This window comes from Prenolepis imparis, unplaced genomic scaffold, assembly GCF_030444845.1.
Source record: "Prenolepis imparis isolate NDT839.2.m4 unplaced genomic scaffold, iyPreImpa1.0 SCAF_9, whole genome shotgun sequence".
Classification (NCBI taxonomy): Eukaryota; Metazoa; Arthropoda; class Insecta; order Hymenoptera; family Formicidae; genus Prenolepis; species Prenolepis imparis.
Genome location: NW_028141167.1, coordinates 11456477 through 11480993, shown reverse-complemented (window position 1 = coordinate 11480993; position 24517 = coordinate 11456477). Strand labels below are relative to the sequence as shown.

The window sequence follows — 24517 nt, the reverse complement described above, 5'->3', positions numbered from 1 at the left end:
TGTATAATGAGAAAAAATCCACGTGCATATTAAAAAATATATAAATATTTAAAGTATATTAAAATATATGAAGAACCAGTTTTTAAACTCATATACTAAATCTATATATAAAAAACGAACCGTAGCTTACAGAAGACCAAGAGAATAATTAGTAGATTATATTATCGGATTATTATCGTCGAATGTGCGTAATTAAATCATATATATTGTTGTAAGATAATTTTTACATATTTCAGAAAAGAAAATTGTGTTGTTCAGAATACGATGTAGTTGTCTAAAAAAAAAATTAATAGCAAAGACGCTTTTAAATTCTGTAATTCCTGTTTTCATAGTAGATATCACACTTTATAATTTTAAATTTAGTTTATTCATTTAAAAACTGGAAAATTTACTTCTACGATTTTATCTTGAAAAAACCTGAAAAGAGCAATTTATAGGTTGACCTATATATCTAGCAGCGTGAATGTTACAATATGCTTTAGGTTGGTTACAATTAAAGGTAAAAAGATAAAATATTTTAAAGATATCAACATTTTTTGAGACTTCTATTATCAATAATAATTTTAACAACATCGCAATAAAAGTAATAATAAGAAGAATTTATTAATAAGAAAATATTTATCTTTTTAATTAATTTGTATGTTGGTAATGTTTAACTAATAAAATTATCTAAGAAAATACTTTTTTCTTTCTTATTTTAATTGTACTTTTGTTTATTGCGAGCAACGCAAATTACTATTCTCTTTTGTCTTGCTATATATATTTCTTTAAAGTATATGTTAATCATGGAGTTGATTTAAGATAAGCTCATAAATTTGCACTATCGCTGACTATACATAAATTTTGCTTTACATGCCAGGAACAACGGCAACCGTTCATTATCGTGTTATCAATGCAAATAGCTTTATACAATTAACTTTGTTGCATAATGCTCCGATAAATACTAAAAAATACAACATGTATAAATTAAAATTGTCTTGTATATAACATAATGTTTTGATTTTATACAGTAGTGTAAAAATGGAGTTTTTTATATACACAAGATGTCTCAAATATATAAACCATCTTTTACATTTCAATTTGAAATGTGATTATTTCTTAAGGAAAATATTTCGGCTCTAAAATTTATCAAATTCACGTATAAAAGATGGCTACTAGATCTCTGGAAAATGCAGCTCTAATAGATAGAAACATATAAATTTTACTATATTTTACCAAAATTATTGTAAAATTTATCTATCCCCTGTAGAGACATTTTAAACATTTATTATGTTTATTAGACTATGTATGGTTTAAAGCTGGATATCACTGCTGCACATAGGTATTTTGTAACAGTATAGTGAGTACAGAACATCCTAAATGAATTATACACGGGAACAGTTCTGTGTGCGTTAGTTGACATTCCTTTGTACTCTAAGAAAAGCATCGATTGAGGTCAGAGATATCTTGGAAAGTCGTATCTGGGAAATTGAATGAATTCTTAAATCCCGATATAGAGTTTATAGCTGGCGTTCGATGATATATCGATCGGAGTCTTCAAACGATCAAAGACAAAAATACATTTGTCCTTGGAAACTCTAGCTATAAAGAAGACAGGAAGGCTCTTTTATTGCGTCACACTCGATACAAACACATTTTAACTATCCCTCCTATGAGATTTCATGTCAAAATTCCTTATAATAGAAAAAAACCCACTTTAGGCGATTTATAATTCTCGACACAATAAGATTCGAAACATACAGATTTCAATTTTTAGATCATTTCTTCCGTTATAAATTTTTATGGACAATATTTAAAGAATGTTTTCTATAAATGTATAATATATACATATGCAATATATACAATAATAAACGATATAAATGAACGGCAAATTTATATAGAATTTTCAATTCACAAGACATAAAAAGTGAGATGTATATTTTTATTCGTATATTTAAAATATTAATAATGTACATATGTGTGATAAATCACATGTATTATACTTGATTTTGATGGATTTCTCTATCATGATAAAGAGTTAAAGCAGAGTTAAAGTATAATATATCTTTCACACCTTCACATTTTTTTATGTGTAATAGACCTTTATTCCAGTAAATATACATGTGTATTCGGGTTAACATAATAATATATTTATCAAAGCCATATATATATCCCAAGAAAACTTGTATATTGAAGTTTGTTAAAGATAATTATGTTACGTTTATATTTGCATATAAAAAAATTAAATTGATTAGTAAGATAAACCATTTTTCCTTTTAGAAATACCCAGCGATGTATCCAATTTTTATCTTTATATTGAAATTATAACTATATATAATACTAATGTTGACAGCCGCAGGAAAAAATTGCTATACTGATAGTTTTTTAAAGAAAAATTTCCTTTTAACCTCATAATTCATATACGCCCCATTGCGTGTAATTATAAATAGTTTAAAAATATGTGTAGATACGTCATAAGTCATAAGAGCTACAAGCAATGAATAAACGTTGAAAAATTATCGTTTCTCTTCTTGTCGCGTTTCACAAATTATGTACATATACATATATGCACAATAAACACAAATGCAATAGATCATTTACTTTAAATGCATCATCTGTACGAATACGCCTATAAACGGTAGCGATTTTATTTTCTCCGTAACATAATCCAGGAAAAATCTCACTATTTCAACATTGTTATAAATAAAATATAATAAACCGAAGTAAAACAGGTATATCGACGTAATATGGATAACGTACATCCTGAAACAAATATGCTTGATAGAATATGATGACTTTTAGAATGACAAAAAAAATTAATTTAAAATTTAATGAATTTTACATTAATGTATATGTAAATTTAATCCACGCTTAGTTTTATCTTAATATTTAATTCATATATTATAAGTTGAAAGTTTAATTTTATAATTTATTTTATTTTTAATCAAAAACTATTTTTTTTAATTCTTAGAGAAAAGTGGAGTTAAATCTTTTGGCACCTGCCAAGTAAAAGCTATGTAATTACATGTAATTTATATAAACATGAAATACAGAATGGAAAATGTGTCTATGACTATATGATTAAAAAAAAAATATATATATATATATTTAAATAAAAAACACAGACACATAAAAAATATATTATTAATATTCTTGAAAAAAGAATTATTTTTGAAAATTCCGCAAATTTTATAATTAAATATTGTATATTTACTTCTATTCATTTTGCTTATTGAAAGATTTAGATTTATTATTTGTACATTTTCTAAAGATTTCTAAAAAACGACTTAGCAGATTTTTGGAGATTATATTCGTAATTGTATAGGAAAATATCCGGGAATGTAAATCAATTTACAGAAATAATACTCACAGTTTCTGATGTCGACGGGCTTTCGGCAAAGTAGACGGATCTTCTTTCATACAGTACTGCCGTGCGCCGAGAATTATATGTTTAAAATACCGCATTATATCGACATCATAAATTATAACTGGAAATAGCTTTCTATCTATTGATGACTGTTCGTTGTCCAAAGCAATTAGATTTTTATTATAAAATATCCATTGCCGCGTGGTGAAGTATTGCAATACGTCGAGACCGTCTAAAATTCGTTTCTGGATTCTGACCATACTATTTGCAAAGACAAAAAAAAAGATAATTAAGGAAATTTAGAGTACATCTATTAACATTTCTTAATATTGTGTAATTACAATATTAAAAAATGTTAATAAATCAAAATCGAAAAAAACATTGTCTAAAGTCTAAAAAATACGAAATTTACAATCTCTCTCTCTCGAAAAAAAAAAAACAATACTAAAAAATACGAAACTTACAATCTCTTTTGTCGAAATATCAGCATCAGAAAGTCGATCAAGTACGCGGGGATGATTTGGAAAAAAAAGATAAAGATATTATGCACAAATTTGTTGCTACGTATGTCGCCATCCGGATACCAAACTTGTCCTTCGAATGGATAGTCATAAATAATTTGCCTACCCTTATCCAATATTTGGCCCCATGTAATACGTGTTACATCACCTTGCGTTATATTGAGTACGGGTATACTTTTCGAACTATAAATGATAAATAGAACAGAAAAATTAAGTAAAAAAAGAATTAATATTTCTTATCTATTTAAATGGAATAATCGTGCAAATATAAAATAATCAAAGTATGCAATATAAAATATACATAAAAAGCTTTTGATAATTTCTCTATATTGCATAATATTAAATAATTTAGAAATTGTGATAAATTCGTATTTTTAATTAATTAAATTTAATTTAATTTAATTTTGATACCAAAAATATCTTAAACAACATTAGTGATAAAAAAAATGATGTTACATTGTTAGATGATAAATCTAACTTTGATTTAAATTGTAATATATTTCACTGCTTTAGAAAAAAACGGGTTGAGAAAAATAGAGACACTTACTTTTCCTGGCCAGTAGCAATTTTGTACGCAATTGTGATTAAACTGTTAATTGCGAAATCAACCGGTACAACTTCGGCATTATAATTGCCATTGCAATGCATCGATCTGATAACACCCTTGCCTGCACCGACAAGCAATCCTATAGGTCCATTCAAATTGTCGACCCATCCTGGTATCGGCTCCGTATAAGAAGGTATCACTGCGACGAGATTAATCAATCTTTATATATTTTTTTTTACATGCAACTGCCGAGAAATTATTCTTTATAATCTCTGATAATTAATGAAGTATACCAATAATTACCAATCGATGGTCTAGCAATGCAGCAAGGCAGCTTAGGATATTCGTTGGCCACCATTGTTTCAGCCAGACGTTTCGAATATGTATAAGTATTTGGATGCGGATGTAGTAATCTACAAAAAAATTGCAAGAATAAACAAGCAAAATATCACATACACAACTTTTGTACAATTAAGATAACTTATTTAAATTAAATTAGGACAACTAGCTATTAAACAATTATAAATTTTACACTTATACTAATATTGTGTACTAATACTCTTACACTAATATTTATTCTATATATATAATTATTATTTGTAATAAATTTAAATATTTTAAATTGTTAGTAAGTTTATGATTTTTTGAAATTATATTTAAATATATAATTAATAACACTTCCTCTCTCTCTCTCTCTCTCTCTCTCTCTCTCTCTCTCTCTCTCTCTCTCTCTCTCTCTCTCTCTCTCTCTCTCTCTTTAAGAAAATGCATTCGTTGACTATGCTTATTCTGAATATTGATAATTACTGAAAAATCGCAGATTTAATTACTTGGGCGTAATAAGGTTGATAGCATCTTCATCTAGCCATTGAATAAGTCTCATGATATCCTGAGGATCATCAGGGGAGTCATAGGTACGCTCGCCTAATTCCTTCTGGTCGACGTGACAGAAGGCTGTGCTTAGATGCACGAAAGCCTGCAGATGCTTCATCTCTTTTGCCAAGTCCAATACCCTTTTTGTACCTATCTTGAAAATCAAATCGAACCTCATGTATTTTATATATATCATCAAGAATATTATATACAAAATAGATTATTATCTAAAAAATAGATTATTATTTGTAAATTTGGTTAATTTTCACGTTGCTTTAACATTTAAGACTTCATAAAAATAGATATTTTTATTTACATTTTTATCGTGTAAAAATGTATCGTGAGAATACAAATAATCATATTGTAATCAAGAATTACATTTAGTAAAATAGTACATAACTATAATAGTACATAAAAAATATAAAAACTATATTTTTTATAGAAGTTAATAACTTACCATGTTCATTTCGACGGCATCTTTTAATTTTGCCTCTAATCGAAGAGTAGCGGCGCAATGGAACACCACGTTTACCTCATTTATTAGATGTTCATGCTGTTCATCAGTAAGGCCCAAATTGTCCGAACATATGTCACCATTAAACGGTACTACTTTCTTCAAAACTTGAGGTTTCTCAGTTCGTATTCTTTGAAACAACTATATATAAAAATATTAGTTATCAGCAACTATTTACAATTAATCTCTTGCGTATACATACAGTATTATTCATTGTTTACAAATATTTTAGCTTGAATAATCTCAATTAATATTGATTGCATCATATATATCAAATAATAAAATAATATTAATTCTTGATCTCGATTGTAAAATGTTTTGAAGTAAAAGTACTATTTAAATTAATTTTTAAAAAATTATATAGAGCATTATAATTTATATATATATATATATATATATATAAAACTGTAACATGTTTTATTCTAAACATCTAAAAACAAATTTTGTATTATTTTAGGAATTATTAAAATTGTACTCAGAAAAGTCTAGCTAAAGAGAAAGGTCGCGTTTTATAAAACGCTATTTATGAGTTTATTTAATCAGTCTTATTCGTAATATATTCTTTACATAGCTATTAGCTAACAAGTCAATAAGGTTTACATAGCTTTCTTAATCGCCAGTCTTGATAGTATTAGCTAAGAATCAATATAAATAATCATTTAATATAAAAATTTAGTTGTGTCGATATTAATAAAATCTGAGTGGAAAATGCAAATGCACAAATGTGTGTTATGACATTTATGAAAATGTTTTAGATTTATAAAAATGTTTCAGAATGTCGCAACATTATCTTGACATTGAAAAATAGAAATAGTATAATTCACACAATATCTTACGGGCAATTTGAATATATCTTCGAGCCGACTGTCGAAACTGCGACCTCTCTTAGCTCGCATAAGGATGTAGATCTTGTTGAGATCAGAACAGCTATACAGCAATTTTTCTACGAGGACCTTGCCCATGAAACCAGAAGCACCAGTGATGAAGATAGTCTTGTCTTTATAGAAGGATTGAATATTCGACCTTGGTTCGTCCATGGCTGAAATTTATCGTATATTGCAAAATATTGGTGGTCAAGACAGAAAAAGAAACAGAAAAAGAGAAAGTGCATTTTACTGCGGTAAAACATGTAGGAAACCGCACAAATTTAATTTGCAGTGCAATTTTTATACCGCTTGCACATTATTACACAACTACGCGAAATGTTGTAAATTGTTACACACGTTGCTTCAAATTCACTGTATTCATTTTTCTTGTCTGACGCGGTCTGTTATTTTACCGCAGCACGCATAATTTGGGCGCAAAAGTTACATTGACAGAAACCTCTGCACAAATAAGAATCACAGTAAATCGACGATAAGCTAATTTTATTTGCATTCAAACGATTAATTTCCCAATCCAATTTGCATCTCTGAGTGCTAAAGATTTTTCGATATCAAGTCGTATGCAAATATAAATATATGTAAGTATGACTTTGTATTAGAAAAAAATTGTAACTAATTTATTTAAGATAATTATATATGATATTTTTGTGACATTGCAATCTTCAAATGTATGACATTGCAATTCTTTGAATGCATTTAAATATATTTTATATATAATAAGTAAATGAATTTTAATATCATTTTAATATGAGCGAGTTATCCTGTTTACGTTTATTATATATAGATCAGGTATTTTTTATAACATTCTTTGAATGCATTTGAATATATGTGAGTATATTTGCGCAGTAAATAAGTTTTGATAGCGATGAGCGAGTTATTTCTTTACGAATATATTTATATGTGTTGCGATTATTTTTTACTGAAAAAACTTTACTAGGATTTTAAGATTGCATATTTCAATATGCATTCGTGCAAGGTCTGAGAGATTGTTATTTGTATACTTGATATTTTTTTGGTAAAAGTAAACCTTTTTGAAGGCCAATCCAATAAAGAGATCACGAATATCTGGGGCAATTACTTTTACCAAAATGGACGTAAAAAGATTTTGCAATATCTGCAGGTGTTTCAATATAGGTATATCATATGTTTGAACATATAATGTACTAATTATTTACATTTAGGATTTTTTATTTATCTAAAATTAATTTTCAACAAAGTTTGAATGCAATATATACTTTTAAAAAATATAAACATAAAACTAATTTGATCGTAAATAATATTATAGTGTGTAAATTAATATTTGCCGCGAGCTTACATAAGATATCATCGCATGCATACATTGCATGCCACTCAATTACGAAATTACAACCGAAATTAAAGCGAAATTATATTTTCTTTTGATTTTTTGTAGTAATATATATATATATATATATATATATATATATAATGTTGAAAGTTTAAATTTGAAGTAATCTTTATGAATGATGATGACAATGATGATGTTTGGGCGATTTTACATTTGCCACGGTTGCATTATTAGATTTCAAAGTCGTTAATAAGGAAGAGTGGAAATATTTGCTGACATTAATGATACAGACAGTGTCAATCAAACTGAAATGCGTTCAGAAATTGCAAAATTAAGATTTGCAACGTTTATGTAATTGATAGTGTGCATGACTTAAAGATATCGAATCTGCATGTTTTCGTGCTCGTTATGCACTTGCACTTTCACCTTCTCTTTTCGCACGAACCAAATTACTCGAAATAACAGGGCGCTGATAAATGAAGTTGTTATGAATCATATAACTGTATTACTTCTGCAAAAACTGCCACTCCCTCTTTAACATTTTTTCGTTCAATTGCATTTCGATTCGAAAGGAAAAGTTGCATATGTCAATAATCATTATAATATTTTCGTAATCAGGAATGACAGATCCATAATCGACGATGACATAATAACAAATACTTAGTTTTAAACTGTTAATATTGTTTCTTTTTTTCTTAAAATTGTTTTAAAAAACGTAGATGCATAATATATAAAGTCTCGCAGTTTGAATCTCGTTTGAATTTCTATCATTAAATTCTACTTTTCTTGAAAGATTGTTTCTTGAATTTATTTAAATAACCTAAATATGTAAATTAAAGTTATTATTTTCATTTATAATATACGAAGATTATTTCAGCATCACACAACTAGTTTAGCATAAATAGTTACACCCTTACTATCTTGATTTGATTAAATTAATTTCTTAATGTAATATATCTGAACGTGCTTAGAAGAGTCACTTTATAAACAGATTAAATTTGAATTTCATCAAATTATTCCATTTGCATTGAAATCGATTCTGTTCTGTCCATATCTAGATAAATAGAAATGTTGATTACATTATCTGTGAGTAAATAAATTAATACGTTGATACTTGTTAATAGCTTGATGTTTTTTATTGTAATCAATAATATCATATTTTTACTTCATACACACAATGCACATAGGTTAAATAATTTTTTTCTTTATATTGAAGAAAGGACGAGTTTTTTTTTCTAATTTCAATCAATCAATTTTTTTATTTAATTGACCTGTATTACTGGAATTTTTTGTGCAAACGTTATATGCATCACAAAAAATGTTATATTATTTTCCGTTTAAGCATTTTTAAATGCATTTACAATGTTATTTTTAGCAATATCAAAAGAAAAGAAAAAATGTATATTTTGTATATGTGTATGTGATTTTTGATATTATATTTTTATTACTTAAAATTTTATAAATTTCCTGAAACGTATATAAATTTCAATTAATGATTACGAAATATCCACTCACTAAGAACAAAATTGATTATATAACGTTTAATATTAATTTCTAGTTCTATTAAACCCGCTTTTACTCGTATTAATTTAATCGTAATTAATCGGTATACATTATTGCAGAGATTATAATGGCTATATTACATAATACGATAATTATAAAAAAATATGGCTAGACGATTTTCTATCTTATCTATATATTTTCATCTAACGAGGAAAGCGCACATTTCTGCGCACTGCTAAGCACGGAATACACACATGTAATACGCAATACGCATGCAGTTTAAGCATTACGTCACAGGACATAGAATTTGTATGTTAGCATGACGATAGTTTACACAAGGAACAACATGATCTACCATAAATCCGCATAGGTAAATTGAAATGTGAATAGATGTGAATTTTTCATTCACAAAAGAACAAATATCAAACATGATTCTACGCATCATCCATACATAATGTTAATACACATCCGTGTATTAGCATTGCTAAATTTATATATTATTATTTATTATTATTTATTTAAAAAATAAAAAAATAAAAGAATGCGAAATGTCACGGAAATAAAAAAAATTATTTGATGATTATCTTCTTTAAATTTACACAGTATATAGAAAAATATAATATATAGCGCAATATATAAAAATTAAATCGAGAAATATTTATAAGTAGAGATTAAAAATGCCAATTTCGTCTAATTCACGTTCATGTTTGCTATACATAATGTTTGCTCTTTCTTCTACTTTTAAATTTCGATACTTAATCACTATATTATTGTGATGTTCAAGTGATAAAAAATCGCTGATATTGCAGTACAAATAAGAATGTGTCGAAAAGAAATAATAAAATCTGCTATTTATGATTTAATCCGATAATAGAAATTAAATGCAATTGACAAATTACGTTAAAATGCACCAATTTTTTTTTTTTTAAATTTTAAAATTTATCAGCAAGATTAATTATCGAGCTAAAATCTTTTTTATCAGTATACGTGGGATGGTAAAAATCATCCGGAAATTGACAATGATTTTACTCGAAAATAATAATAAAAAATTTCTATTATCGGATTAAATTATAAATAGCAGATTTTATTATTTCTTTTCAACACATCTTATTTGTACTGCAATATCAGCGATTTTTTTATCACTTGAAATTTGAAATAATAATATGATATATATAAATAATGATGAACGAGGATGATATTGGGATACCTGTTGATGATGTTTCACACATTCGATTTAATCCTTCGCTCGTCTGTGATTAGTGCGATGTTTCGACCTACGCGTTTGCTATTTTGCGAGAATGGATCGCGCGTACTCCGTGCTCGCGAACTTACTGAGCTCCAGCGTAATCTGTGCTGAAAGTTGTACTGTTGTAAAACGACGTGCCGATCTTTCTCTTTCTTTCGTTCGTTTTCTTTCTTTCTCTCTCTTTCTCTCCCGCTCTCTGTTTCTCTCCCCACCTGCAGGTAACTGTAGCTGTTACACTGGGCTACATACCTGTTCTTCGTTTCATACCGATTATCCAGTTATTTTGATTAACTATATTGTATTAATTGACATTCTTTAAAATCATTACTTGCATATTGAAAATGAGCAAAAAGCTCTTATTTATTTTTAAAATTGCATGTTATTTATATGCAATTTATATGCAATTTTTAAACATGACATTAGAGTTTATTAAATGCAAGATATAGATTTAGTGCATTTGATATAATTGCATTTGTATATTGCATTTGACATAAAATTGTAGATTTCTAAAAGCTACAAAAAATAAAAATTTGTCTTTGATTTTATGCCGTAGGTTTGCGCTAGACGAATGATTGCATTTTGACGGTAAATTGTTACAGCCTCGACTATTCTTTTCTTGTTCAGAAGAATCTAGCCTGTGTCAATTTTCTTGCACTCTCACTCTCTCGTTCTTGTAAGTTATGAGTTCATAGACCTTCACCATTCTTGGATGTTCACGAAATAACGCAAGAACACCGTAAGCATTACACCATCATGAAACATAAACATCAGCTGATATAATTAAAATATGTGCAATGTGTGAAATTAAGACAGGCAAAACACTGATATTTTACGAACAATTTTTACTGACTTCTTATGAAATATTTATAACATTTAAATACTTTGATATTTTTTAATGAGTATTTTTAAATATTTTTATATTTTTGATACAATTTATATCATAATGTTTTCACGTAAAGTGTTTCATTAAAATAAATATAAAAGAGTTTGAAATACTGGCGGCTGAAGAAGTTTAGTGTCGTAAACAAAATAACATAAAAAAGAAATAAAAAGAAAGAGAGAGAGAGAAAACGAAATATTATATTTTACTATTAAATATAAATAATACGCGAACTATATTTAATTTTATCTTATTTTATTTCTTAGCAGTAGAAAGATAAGATTTTAAAATTTTATTAAAAAAAATACTTTTAGAATATATCGATATGTTGTTATTTACAAGAAAAATTTAAAATAGTGCAAAGAAAAAGAAAAGTGGAATATCCAAAATACTCTTAAAACAAAAAGTTAATAAAATGCACATTTTATAATAATGTAGCATAGTTAGAATTGGAAATCTATTGCTTACACCGCGAATTTTATGGAATGTATACTTTATTTGCGAGAAGTTTGGTGCAAGATTATAATTTTTGAAGAATATTAGTGTGATTTCTAAGATTATGATTATGATTAAAGAAACACGTATGTTATTTATTTTATTAGTCTTTACTCTTTTACGTAAGCTTTCTAATTAACAAAATTAAATATAGTGAACGAAATACGTGATATTCTAATTTTCATATAATTTACAAGTTATATATGTACTTGTTTTGCTCTGTACCAAAATAATATTATTGAATAGTTGCATTGTACAAAGCATATCAAAAATTAAAAACTTGTATTAAATATAAAAAAAATTAATAATATAGACTGATTATATAGTCTTTTCTATAATTCTTTTTAATTATGTTTCTAATTGTTAATTATAAAATTATATAATATACGTGTATATATATATATATATATATATATATATATATATATGACCTACTAACACATTAACAGATCAGAATGTCACAAGAAAGGAAAGTAATTAAGCAATAGAAAGTGTAAAATTAATTATAAGGATCTTCATCAATATCTTATATAATATTTGCCGCACTTGGACTTCGTCAAGATGATTAGTATGAAAGCCATTAGCACGTCAGTTCATAAAACATACTCGATAAAAAGATCTATGTAAGAAGTGATTTTATTGTATACGATTATTACGCGTTTTCTTTGCTCGTTGCAATCATACTCACATCAGTCTAATGAGTCTAAATGACTCTTCTCAATGACAAAACTGAAAAACAGTCTTTACTTGAATAAACAGTCTACACTTGAACCACAAGTTTTTATAAAATATATTATTATTAAATAAAAAATTATATATATTACAGCAATAGAAACTGATAAATTAATTTTTTTAACAATTAGCTTCTGATGAAGCTAAAACATTATTAAATATATCAATTATTAGAATTTCTGTAATTTAGCATGATTTTGAAACAATTAAAATATAGGAAATATCTGTAGAAATATTGAAAAAATAAGCCTTTTTATTTAGTCATTTTTGATCATTTTTTGACATATTTAATTATACTAGAACAACCCAAGCGCGCGCCATTCTTCGGTTTTGCATTAAAAAAATATTTTTAAAAAATAATATAAAGTTTATTTAAACTCGATTAATATTTTTTTACAGAAATCAGTTGATTAAAGCGTTAATTTACTAATTAAATTTTAAAATAAAAATATGTTATAAAAATTAAAATAGTAATATGTTGTAAATAATATGTTATAATACCTTATTTTCGATTAATATTTTTTAACAGTAATCAGCTGATAACTGTCAAAGATATTAATCGAGTTTAAAGTATTATAATATATTATTTAAAACATATTATATTATTTTAATATATGAAAACATTTTTTCTAAACTGCATTGTTTATGAGATATTCGACACACACATATATATATATATACATAATTTAAATATTTTGTTTTCAGATCAATGTGTGCTGTGTACTACGACTCCGCTATTGTACGTATCGGTGAGTGAGAAATTATTTATTTTATAACATTTCTATAGCCATAATATGGAGGTGTATATGTATAATATGTTGAAAATATTAAAATAGAAACATTTTAAATAATATGTTATATAATATCTTATTCGCGATTAATATTTTTTGACAAAAATCAACTGGTTATTGTCAAAAATATTAATCGAATTTAAAATATTATAACATCTCTTTCTAAAAAAGGCATGTTAAGGCGATTCTCGCAAGTATTGTTGCATCTTTTCCGCGATGCTGATTGACTATTTCGATTCGCATTGTGCATTATATTCGTATTATAGCATCGAGAGGCTGTCATCGCGAGGGTTAGTAGTTTAACAATTTGTTCAAAATAAAATTAAATAAAATAATATATTTTAAATAATATGTTATAATATCTTATCCGCGATTAATTCTTTTTTGACAGAAATCAGCTGATAACTGTCAAAAATATTAATCGAGTTTAGACAACAATAAACTTCGATGTATGCGAGTATCGACTTTACATATCTTTTTTAGAAAAAGGACAAATAAACATCTCACATGTATACATACACACGTAAATAAAAAAATACATATAAGAAATAATAGAATAGTAATATATATATGTACATTACGTGTATGGTGTATGTAAACATAAATGATAGTTCTCTTTCTTCTTCTGTTCTCTATATGTTTCTTCTAATTTAGAAGAAAAATTGCAATTAAAAAATTTTCAAAAAACTTACAATATTGTCGTATCGATATATATAATTTGTAAAAAATTATTTTTTTTTCTTAACATGTGACTCTTATAATTTTCCTGTTATACATATACTTTAAACTAACATAGAGAATTTTGTCCTCAATTTCACAAATTATGTTTTTTGCATAAATGCACAATAAAGATATATTGTATTAAAGATATATATTGATTACATATTGTAAATTACATTATGAAATAAAAATTCCATGTATGTCAAGACGTTAATAGAAAGAAAGCGGATACTAAAAGAATTGATAGGTACACTTCTGTAAATGGAGTCTTATTTCTTTTTAAGAGAACTCCACATAAGAGCATGCAGAGACCTACAATGCAAGCTAATGTTCGTTAAATGACAAACCTTTCACAATTTTTCTATCTATAGCTATACACGGTATCCAGTTTTGCAATAATCACGCGAAAAAATTCTACGGCGCAATGCAAGCTAAAAAAAGTGAGTGCTAAGTTGCACTTTCACAGATTACGTCGCGTTTAGTATTATAAATTCCAAAAATACATGCATATGAATAACCGATAGTTATCGTTGTTTAACCGTTTCATCAACAATAAATATAAATAATAAATAATATAAATTCCTGAATAATTTATAATGAAAATTTAAAATGAAAAACGCATGTCGTTCCAGGTGAATGAAGCAAATAATAGATGCCATAATTAAAATATCTTTCACTTTTCGTCTATTTCTCTTTTTACGCAATCAAAAATAAAATAAAGCGTCAAACTTTCACGTCGATGGGTGAATTGAATTCATTGAATCATAAGATTGACACATTAAATGTCGTAAATGGCAAAAGATGATCTATTATAAGATGATCAAGGTAACGTGTTTGTCAAAATTTTAATAAAAAACTTTGGAAAATAAAATCCGACTTCTCTTCTGTAAGATACACAGGCATTTAAAACAGAAGCGTCTTAAAAATAGAAAAGAGAGAGCACATCTTAAAATAATTATATTAAAATAATATTATGCAACACACATAGGCGTATTCAATTCTTTATAAAACTTACACATTCTTGCAAATATTTGTACATGTTTTAATTTGTTGTCTGTAAAAAATATTTTAGAGTTACATTTGTATATACAATATATACAGTATATATATACTTATATAATTAGCAATTTTTTTATTACGCATAAATATTATTCTTAATATATTTGCTTCATTATATGGGCCGGTTGTTTCAACTTCTTGGTAAATTTTATCCGACAGATAATATATCTTTGTCTCTTTTCAGATAAATTTAAAAAAAAGACGAACATATGCTATCTGTTCAATAAAATTTCTCAAAAAGTTGGAACAACCGGCCCTAAGAATATAAGAAATAAGACATGTGGAATCATACATGTCGATCTATTACGAAATTCACTATGCGCAATCGATGAAATGCAATTAACTTCATATTTGAAATTTCAAACATGAGCTCAACTTGTAATCTATTCTGGCTTTAGATTGTTAATAGAACATTAATATTAATATTTACATAATAAAGCATATTATAAATTCTAATCGGCTTTCGATATTTCACAGTATACATAGTTTCTTACGTCAAACAATACGACATTATACAACTATATTATTATAAACTATGAATCATAAACTTTAAATTAATAAAAAATAAATTATGAATTAAAAGATGTAAATTACGTTTTAATTACATTTTTAAAAATTGTTTCTGATTCCGGTTTAACCGAAATCTTGACTTATTGGCTGTGTTAATTGTAGAGTTAATTAAGACAAAATTGGTTATAACTTTGCAGCAATACGAGTTCTGTCAATTACGAATATAAAATGCTATTGCTCGGAAATCTTTTTTATACCTCTTGTACTGTCATACATTTGTTGAATCACATTGTCAATTTATTGCATCTATTAGATTCTTTGAAAAAATATAATTCAAACAAAAATATGTTTTGCTGTAAGTTACTCGACAAACAAAAAAGTACAATGTTAAATAATTAGATGCGCAATAAAATAAAACAATAAACAGATATCAAAAGAAACATTTGCTTTAGCAAGAAATTATTAAGAGTTCATAGATGAACATTAATTAAATTTCAATATCTATATAACTAATCTAACTATATCTCTTATATCACAATTATTATGTTTATTATAAATATTAAAAATGACAAAATTGTAAAAATTAAATTTGCACACTTAATTTAAAAAATGCAAATTTAGAAATAAAAGCGATAAATAGATTACAAATTAATTTCAGAAAAAAAATTTAATTCAACGATCAAATCTATTTATATAAAATATATATATAAATATATCTTTAATAACAAAAAAATATATGTATATACATACATACATACATACGTACATACATACATACATACATACATACATATATAATGTCATCATAATAATCTTTTCTGTCAAATTTTTCTTGAAGAGAAAAACGTAACTGCAAAAATTTAAAGTTTTTTTTACTATATTTTATTATAAAATTTATTATATTTTACTAAAAAATTAGAATTTTTTTTGCACATAGGATAGAAAAAATTCGACATATTAGCATTATTGACTCTGATAATCTGTTACAATCTAATACAAGTTAAAATAAAATTTTACATTTATATCAGTTTGAAATTATTTTTTAATTGAGACTAGAACTTGAACGTTTCAGTTAATGTAAAAAATAATAAAATTATATTTCGCAATCGCGGTTATATATGTTGAATATTATTATGTCAAGGGTACTAGAATTCAATATTATTCATGCACAAATTAAGTAACTAACTTATATAATAATTGCTATTTCTTTTTTTTACAAATTAGAAAAAAATTATTATTATAGCATATAGCCTAATAAATTGCGTGTAATTATTCCAGATTGCTACATAAAACATAATAATGCACTTATTGCATTTTGTTCAATTTTTTCCATCAGATAATGTAAAGATTTCGTGTTTATTTAATTTCAAATAAGTCTGGCACAATTTAAGCATAATAATGTCTTAATATTATATAAATATTAATGCAGCTTGCAAATGTTACTATGATTATAAATTTATTTTTATAATAATATAAATTTATGTGTGACTTATAAATATTTTACATTAATAGCTTTTATTTAAAAATATAATTAAATAACAAAATTTTATCTTTTATTAAACTATTTTTTATGTTAAACACTGTTGAAACAAAAGAGATTAAAGTTAAAAGAGATTAAAGTTTCTTTAATTTCTTTTAACTATTACAAAAATTAAATAGATTTCTCTTATATCATATTCTGTGACGGAAGATTTATCTTTTTTACAAGTAAGGAATACATAATGCTTAATGTTTCAGTGTTTAGTTAATACGTATTTTCATAGTTTCTACATTGCGTAAATACACGCAATATATAATACTCTAATATTTGATATGGTAGTGCGTATTATCATAAATTTCTGTTGCGTAAATAAATGGCATAAAGAAATACACAGTTCAACGATTAAAATTACACGGTCAAATTATACTTAATTTTTTTATATAATATTTTTATATAATTTTAAATGAATTATTGGATGATAGTAACTTTTGTTTAAATAACGCTAAATGCTCAAGCAAAATGTAACTCAAAGTTATTTTTTAAATTATACTTGAACTATGTCTATCTCCATTTATTAATCAGAATGATTTAAACGGAATTTTATTTGCATTATTACAATATAAAATATCAATTATAGATTTTCTTTTGCAAGTTATTTACATGACACATGACATAATGAAATTTCTTATAGTCATGCAAGAACCTTGCACTATCAAATAGCAATGATAGATTTTCTTTTGCAAGTTATTTACATGACACATGACATAATGAAATGTATAGTCATGCAAGAACCTTGCACTATTAAATCGCAATGATAGATTTTCTTTTGCAAGTGTAACAAATTGTTAAAGATCAAGCATTCAACAGATTTTTTTAAATATTAGAACGTTACGCGAATGCAATCTGTTTCCGATTTATGGAATAGATCTTTTTAATATTATAAGAAAAACATAAAATAGTTACATATCCCGGTAAAAAATATAATTATATATGAAATATGTCCATATATTTTTCCTTTCCTTGTATATTAATCTTTTTTTATACATATAAAAGAAAAAGAATAGGAAGAATAATTGAAAAATAATTAAAAAATGAATTTTGTATTGTTTTTCTAAAAAAATGAAATTTGAAGAAGTGATGAAAAATTGCTTATATATAATTATATATAAATTTATATATGATTATGTATGTTTATTATTTCCTCAGTTCTTCAAATTTCATTTTTTTGATAATAAATGAAATTATTTTTTAATTATTTTTTTATTAATTTTCTTGTACATACGTGGACTTAAAAATTATACAAGAAAAAAAACATATAGATATATTTTATGTATATATATATAAAACATATCTTCATAAAAAATATATATAATTATATATATTTATATTTGATTAAATATATAGTCTTTTTTTCCGAGACGTGTCTAGCTATTCTTATAGAACATTTTTATAGCAATTATAGCACAGAGCCATAACAACAAATTGTTAAGAATTAAGTCGATATATATATATATATATATATATACATATATAAATTGTATAATGTGTTTACTATATCTGAATGATGAATGAATTACACACATATAAAGTGTTCCTTATTTTTAACATTTCAGTTAAAAAATTTATTTTCAAATAGTTTAATAAATCCATATTTCAAAAATTGAAGATTATCTAAAACTATTGAAAACTTTAGATTACATAATTTTAATTTCTTAAAGATATGGATTTAAAACAATTTCGAAATAAAATTGCACAATTTTATAAATTTATTTCTTTTTTTATTATATGTATAATATCATCATAATTAAAATTATCGGTGTATAAAAATGTATTTTAATATTTTTAATTATTTATTTATAACATCTTTGATCACATCTTTGATGTTATTAAAGATATATTATATATATAAATGAATATTAAATAATAAAATAATATAACACAAAAAAAGCAAGCAAATGTTCTTTTTTCTTTTTTCTAATTTCTTGCGTTTCATAATTGAGCTTCTATATGAATTTCATAAGCAAAATAATCCACTTTCATCAGATATGATTATTAATCTTTAATATTAAATTCATAATCATTTTTTTACTTTATCAAAGTTTTTTTTAACGTTGTTTAATTATAGAAATATTTAACATAAAAGTATTTCAAAAAGTTTTTAAGGAAAGCCTATATAATTATTGTATATATTAAATTCTTTTTGGAACTTATTTTAGATTTATTTTTCTTTTAAATTTTTCTTGAAAATTTTAGTTTGATTTAATATTTTAATTTTGTGCTACGAAAGGACATGAATTATTTTAGCTGCAAGCTCCATTGTAAATTCATCTCAAATATAATAAATTTAAAATTTCGCGCGCAATAAATCGACGCACACGCAGTATCATTATTGACATTTGAGGTTGACATAACAGAGAAAGGAAAATATACGAGTTTTCAGATTAATGAGTTACCTCTGATCATGATTTAACATTTCACTTATCTCAAACATATATGTCAGAGTTATTGGAACGTGTCCAATTGCTTTTTTGATGCAAAACAAATCATTTTATGCATATATTGTACACTTAAATATTTTTTTAACCTATAATAATATACATACATTTGGTGTGCATTTAATTACGTATTATTTGTAAAATGTCTTCTCATACGACAGAGTTGACCGAACAATTGGTTAAAGATTATGCGAATTATGCCAAAGTGGATTGGGACAATCAGGCAAGTGTACCATCTGTTTCCTGCTGTTTAAATAAATTTTTGGTTTGTTAGCCAATTTTAATTACATGACATGTGCTTGCAGATGAAAAATTTCCGCGACATTATTGAGGATACATTAATAAGACTGGAGGAGTTTCAATCAATTGTTACAATGGTAGCGAGAATCTAGATAGAATATAAACAATCTGGTACTTATCCATATTTTAAACGTATTGTTGTTTTGTAAGGTGGAGAATGGCAGTGCAGAGTGCATACAGCAGCATCTTCCAAAATTACAATACATGAAGGATGGTATGACTACTGTTTGTAGAAGAGTAGATGCATTGGAGCATGTTGTCGCAATGACCAATATGAATTTAAGTTCGCTGGAAGCTGCTGTAGACAAGGCAGAAACTGAATTGGGTGTATCAGATAGATTATTTGGGATATTAAACCCTTTATCATTTTTTGTAAGTATAACTTAGACAATGTTCCTTTTTGTATAATGTATTTTAAATTATTAAATAATTATATACTTTACACATATATAAAATTTATTATATATTTTTCTCACATGTTTTTAAAGTTACGCAATAATTCCTAAAATAAAAAAACTTGAATTTGATTAGTTTTTTTAACATTTCAGAAAAAAACTCAAGAACCTGTAGTATCAAGTACAGTGCCAATATATAAATCGCCAGTAATTTACAAGTCTGATGACTATTTTCAAAGAGAATAAAATACACATGCTACGAATAAAGGTTTGGATCATAATATCTACTGTCGGATTAAATTCAGAAAAGTCTAAATACACAACTATGAAACAAAGTTGTGAACATTGGATAAATTTGGTGGAGTTTTATTTCTGTTATGTATATTAGCTGTTCAGCATAGGAATAATAGCCATTTAATTCATAAGATATTTATATATTTGTTTTTTCATCGCTAGTGCAATCATCATTTATTATTTACAATGACATACTATTTCATTTTTTACATTCCTAGATTGCACAGAAATGTTATAAGAAGATTATTTAATTCTCCTCTCTTCCCAAATTTTCCAAAAATGTGTTCCAACTCTGTTATGCCTTGTATTAAAGTATAAAATATTACAATTTGCAATTTCCAGAACAAATATCCATTTGTTTTTATTGGTAATGTTATTACATATATATTATTATTCTTATACAGAGCTATCTTGTCTATTCAGAATATTTTAACATGCTGCAGAAGTGCAAGTTTTTAATTGAGCTTTCTTCTCTCCTAAGGAACAACTTGCACTTATGCAATGCCTCCATCTCGTAATTTTTCCTATTCCACAAGTGACACTGCATGTGGACCAATTGCCCCATTGATCCCATATTTTCGGTTTTCTATCATTTTTGCCTGTCGACATAATTTTTCACACTAGTTATGGTTGCATTCGTACAATATGTAGATTATATCAAATTTTAATAACTAAATTAAGATTAATGAAACCGCTTTTTTCTACACAAATATAAGCTATAGATTAATAAAAAAAATTTTTGAGAATATTTGTTTTTGTGTACGAAATGCAATCAGAGAAAATTAATATATATATAAATTAATAAATTAAAATTAATATATATAAATAAAGTTTTTAATTCATAAAAGATTTTATAATTTTCTTTCTTTTTTAAAGAAAAGGAAAACGCTTGACCGCGAGCATCCTATGGAAGTTTCCACTATGTTTCCAAATGTTGTTCATGCATGATGACTTTCACTTGTTCATTCTCCAATGGGAGGGCTAGATTAAAAATTAAAAGAAAACATTTCAACCAAACGCTTCCTATAGAAACTTCCATTCACTGCTTTATGGTTATTATATATGAAACTTCCTTTCACCGGGTGTCCTCCAATATGGGTCAAATCAAATTCTATTGGCTATGGTGAAGTACAGCATTCTTGGAATAATAAGATCGATAAAGAAAAAAAAATTATACGAATTATAAAAAAGAACTTTTGCTGTCAATATCGGCAAGAATTTCAATCCGTAGAAATTGCAAAAAGAAAAAAAAAACATTCCAGCCAAGCAGACCACAGAAATTTCCAACCGGCCCAAATGTTTATATGCATTTCGATAATCGGTATTGCGAGAAGGTAAATCTCGAACCGGTCTTGGAGAAAGCCAATGAGTGTATATATGCGACTTGCGGTCACTTGACTTCACGCCCACTCTTTTATTTATTTATTTACTATATCTCGTGCAATACACACGTTGCACGCAATATACAATCATTACACTGTATTTATAATCGCAGCTAAATTGCAGTCTCAATATCCTATCGCATATTAAATCACGCTATTCCACAGATTTTTTTTATATATTGCATAATTATGTGACAAGTATCAATGAAGGATAAATTAGTAACTATAATAAAACTTTATATTTGTTGCATATAGTTTTAAAAATAAAAAATGTAATATGGACTATTTTTAAATCTGTCTACTAGTTAATTATATATTTTTCTCTCTCTATATTATAATCTCTTTAATTATATCTCTTAATTACAAATATAAAATTTTATGTGCAATCAAAATGATTTACCTGCTCGTTTTATCTGTCTCCGAATGTTGTCTTCCTCTTCGTGATCATCGTTAGTACGGCGATCTGAATTATAATTTTTACGTCGGAGTCTATTCAATTTTACCTCTAGTTTGTTTTTGATATCACTTTTTGAAAGAGTAGGATTAATATTGGACGATATTTTGTCACTCTCCAAAGTAGCCTCCTTGAATGCTGAAATTAAAAAATTATTTTATTATTAAAAAGTGACAATAAGATATAATTAAGCATATTTCAGCAATTACCCATAAAAAACAAGAATATGACAAAATGAGCTGAAATTAATCGAATTCGATTCATATTGTTATAACTTTTCGTATTATCAATTTTATTATGTATAAAATTATCATAGTTGTCACAGTTATCACAATTATCAAAGTTAGCTCCATATCATTTTATTTAATTCGTACTATATAATAATCTGAAGTTTTAAACGAATAAAAGACTATCACTATTCAATTTTTATATAGTATTTAAACTTTTTATTATAAATATTAGATACATATTATTAATAAATATACCAATATATGTCTTTCAATTTTGCTTTGCAAATAAATACTTTAATTGTTAATAAATGCAATATTTTAAAATCTAATTTTTAAAAAATGGATAAATATATCCTACGAATTAGCACTAGTATATATACTTGCATTTTTCTCTGATCGATTTTTATTTCGAGTAACAGAAATTTTTATATTGCAACATAAAGTAACATAAGAATTTTTCATCCATACACATTTTTAAGATCATTAATTTTAAGATAATGTATTTTTCGTATAACACAGTATATATATGTATGTATAACATAATATATTGAGAAAATTATTCTTCACCTTCGCAATTTACACAGATCAAGATTTTATCCCGAGCCAACCGAGAAATCCTTTGGTATCGCAATCCTTGAGACGACAACCTTTCAATTGCGCCTTCTTGAGACCTTTGATGCAATTTTCGGACAAACAATGACGCCAACGAACTTGTCGTCCTTGTCCACAAGTTACGCTGCATGTGGTCCAATTACTCCAATTGTCCCACGTCTCCAAATCTGCAATGAAAAAAGTGAGTGAATTTAGAATAATATTTATTTAGCACTGACTTACTTCGAATTTTATGCAAAGAAAATAATTAATTTAAAAGAAAACTGATTGGAATTTATCTTCCAAAGTTATAAATAATTTTAAAAATTAAGCACACATATATATATATTCAATTTCACAAAAATATAATTATTATAATATTATTATAATAAATTAAAATTAAAATAAATTTCTTCGTGCTCATTTTAATTCGACTACATTTTTGCAGAGTGTGTGCTAATTAAAGTCAATGTGTTCTATCTCACCTGTATTTTTATCAGTCGGTTCAATGTCCCTTGGAGCGATTCTGTGTTTCCTCTCCGTTAATGGCGATCTTGTTGCCGTGATAATATCTCGATGCATCCCGTTAGATTTACGATGTCTTATGGGACGTGCACAAAAATTTCGTTCGTAAGCAAGCAACTTTCGCTGGTGTATTCTACTAGTGCCTGTGCGAAAGCACAGACGCGAATCTCTCCTTGCATTTTTGCAATAACATTGTCGCATTAACTTTTTGATTTTTATCTAAGGCATGAGAGATATTAGCATAAAAAAATATATATATAGATATATATATGTTCGTGATGTAAAATGTAAATAGAAATCTATGTCTCTTAAAATTGAAATACACGCATATAAATTTGCACTTCCTATTTCGCGAACCTGTTCAGAGTTATTTGCCGTAAATCGGATGGGAAGATGACACAATCGCGAATAAATGTCAAAATAATAACTTCTTTCATTGCTGAA

The 24517-nt window shown here is 25.9% G+C and overlaps 3 protein-coding genes across 4 annotated transcripts; 1 reads left to right on the top strand and 2 right to left on the bottom strand.

Moving 5' to 3' along the window:
- Nucleotides 1-2003: 2003 nt before the first annotated feature.
- On the bottom strand, nt 2004-10862 carry LOC145940553 (putative fatty acyl-CoA reductase CG5065). The gene is made up of 9 exons (XM_083045826.1): nt 10702-10862; nt 6638-6840; nt 5745-5942; nt 5245-5441; nt 4718-4827; nt 4415-4613; nt 3811-4050; nt 3350-3607; nt 2004-2742 (listed from the first exon to the last, which is right to left on the bottom strand). Exons 1-9 carry the CDS (start codon nt 10721-10723, stop codon nt 2577-2579), a joined length of 1593 nt encoding a protein of 530 aa, XP_082901952.1. The 5' UTR covers nt 10724-10862; the 3' UTR covers nt 2004-2576.
- An 8933-nt stretch (nt 10863-19795) lies between these two features.
- On the top strand, nt 19796-23680 carry Blos4 (biogenesis of lysosome-related organelles complex 1 subunit 4). 2 transcript variants are annotated; one of them, XM_083046782.1, is made up of 5 exons: nt 19796-20125; nt 20208-20279; nt 20353-20574; nt 20751-20865; nt 23542-23680. In XM_083046782.1, the coding sequence occupies exons 1-4, from the start codon at nt 20045-20047 to the stop codon at nt 20841-20843; spliced, it is 468 nt and encodes a 155-aa protein (XP_082902908.1). In that variant the 5' UTR covers nt 19796-20044; the 3' UTR covers nt 20844-20865; nt 23542-23680. The 2 variants fall into 2 exon arrangements, with proteins under 2 accessions (XP_082902908.1, XP_082902907.1); XM_083046781.1 differs by lacking the exon at nt 23542-23680 and having other exon boundaries at nt 20751-21296.
- Nucleotides 21321-23699, bottom strand: LOC145941022 (uncharacterized). The gene is made up of 3 exons (XM_083046780.1): nt 23525-23699; nt 22674-22865; nt 21321-21490 (listed from the first exon to the last, which is right to left on the bottom strand). Exons 1-3 carry the CDS (start codon nt 23697-23699, stop codon nt 21321-21323), a joined length of 537 nt encoding a protein of 178 aa, XP_082902906.1.
- Nucleotides 23700-24517: the final 818 nt, after the last annotated feature.

Coding starts and splice junctions, on each gene's coding strand:
- LOC145940553 (XM_083045826.1), bottom strand. CDS start 10,723: ATGTGTGAAACATCATCAACAG. Junction 4,828..5,244: donor ATCAACCTTATTACGCCCAA/GTAATTAAATCT, acceptor ATTTTTTTGTAG/ATTACTACATCCGCATCCAA. Junction 3,608..3,810: donor ATATTTCGACAAAAGAGATT/GTAAGTTTCGTA, acceptor CTTTGCAAATAG/TATGGTCAGAATCCAGAAAC.
- Blos4 (XM_083046782.1), top strand. CDS start 20,045: ATGTCTTCTCATACGACAGAGTTGACCGAACAATTGGTTAAAGATTAT. Junction 20,126..20,207: donor AAGTGGATTGGGACAATCAG/GCAAGTGTACCA, acceptor ATGTGCTTGCAG/ATGAAAAATTTCCGCGACAT. Junction 20,280..20,352: donor TTCAATCAATTGTTACAATG/GTAGCGAGAATC, acceptor TTGTTTTGTAAG/GTGGAGAATGGCAGTGCAGA.
- LOC145941022 (XM_083046780.1), bottom strand. CDS start 23,699: ATGCAGCGTAACTTGTGGACAAGGACGACAAGTTCGTTGGCGTCATTG. Junction 22,866..23,524: donor GATCTGTGTAAATTGCGAAG/GTGAAGAATAAT, acceptor TTTTAATTTCAG/CATTCAAGGAGGCTACTTTG. Junction 21,491..22,673: donor GAGACAGATAAAACGAGCAG/GTAAATCATTTT, acceptor TTATGTCGACAG/GCAAAAATGATAGAAAACCG.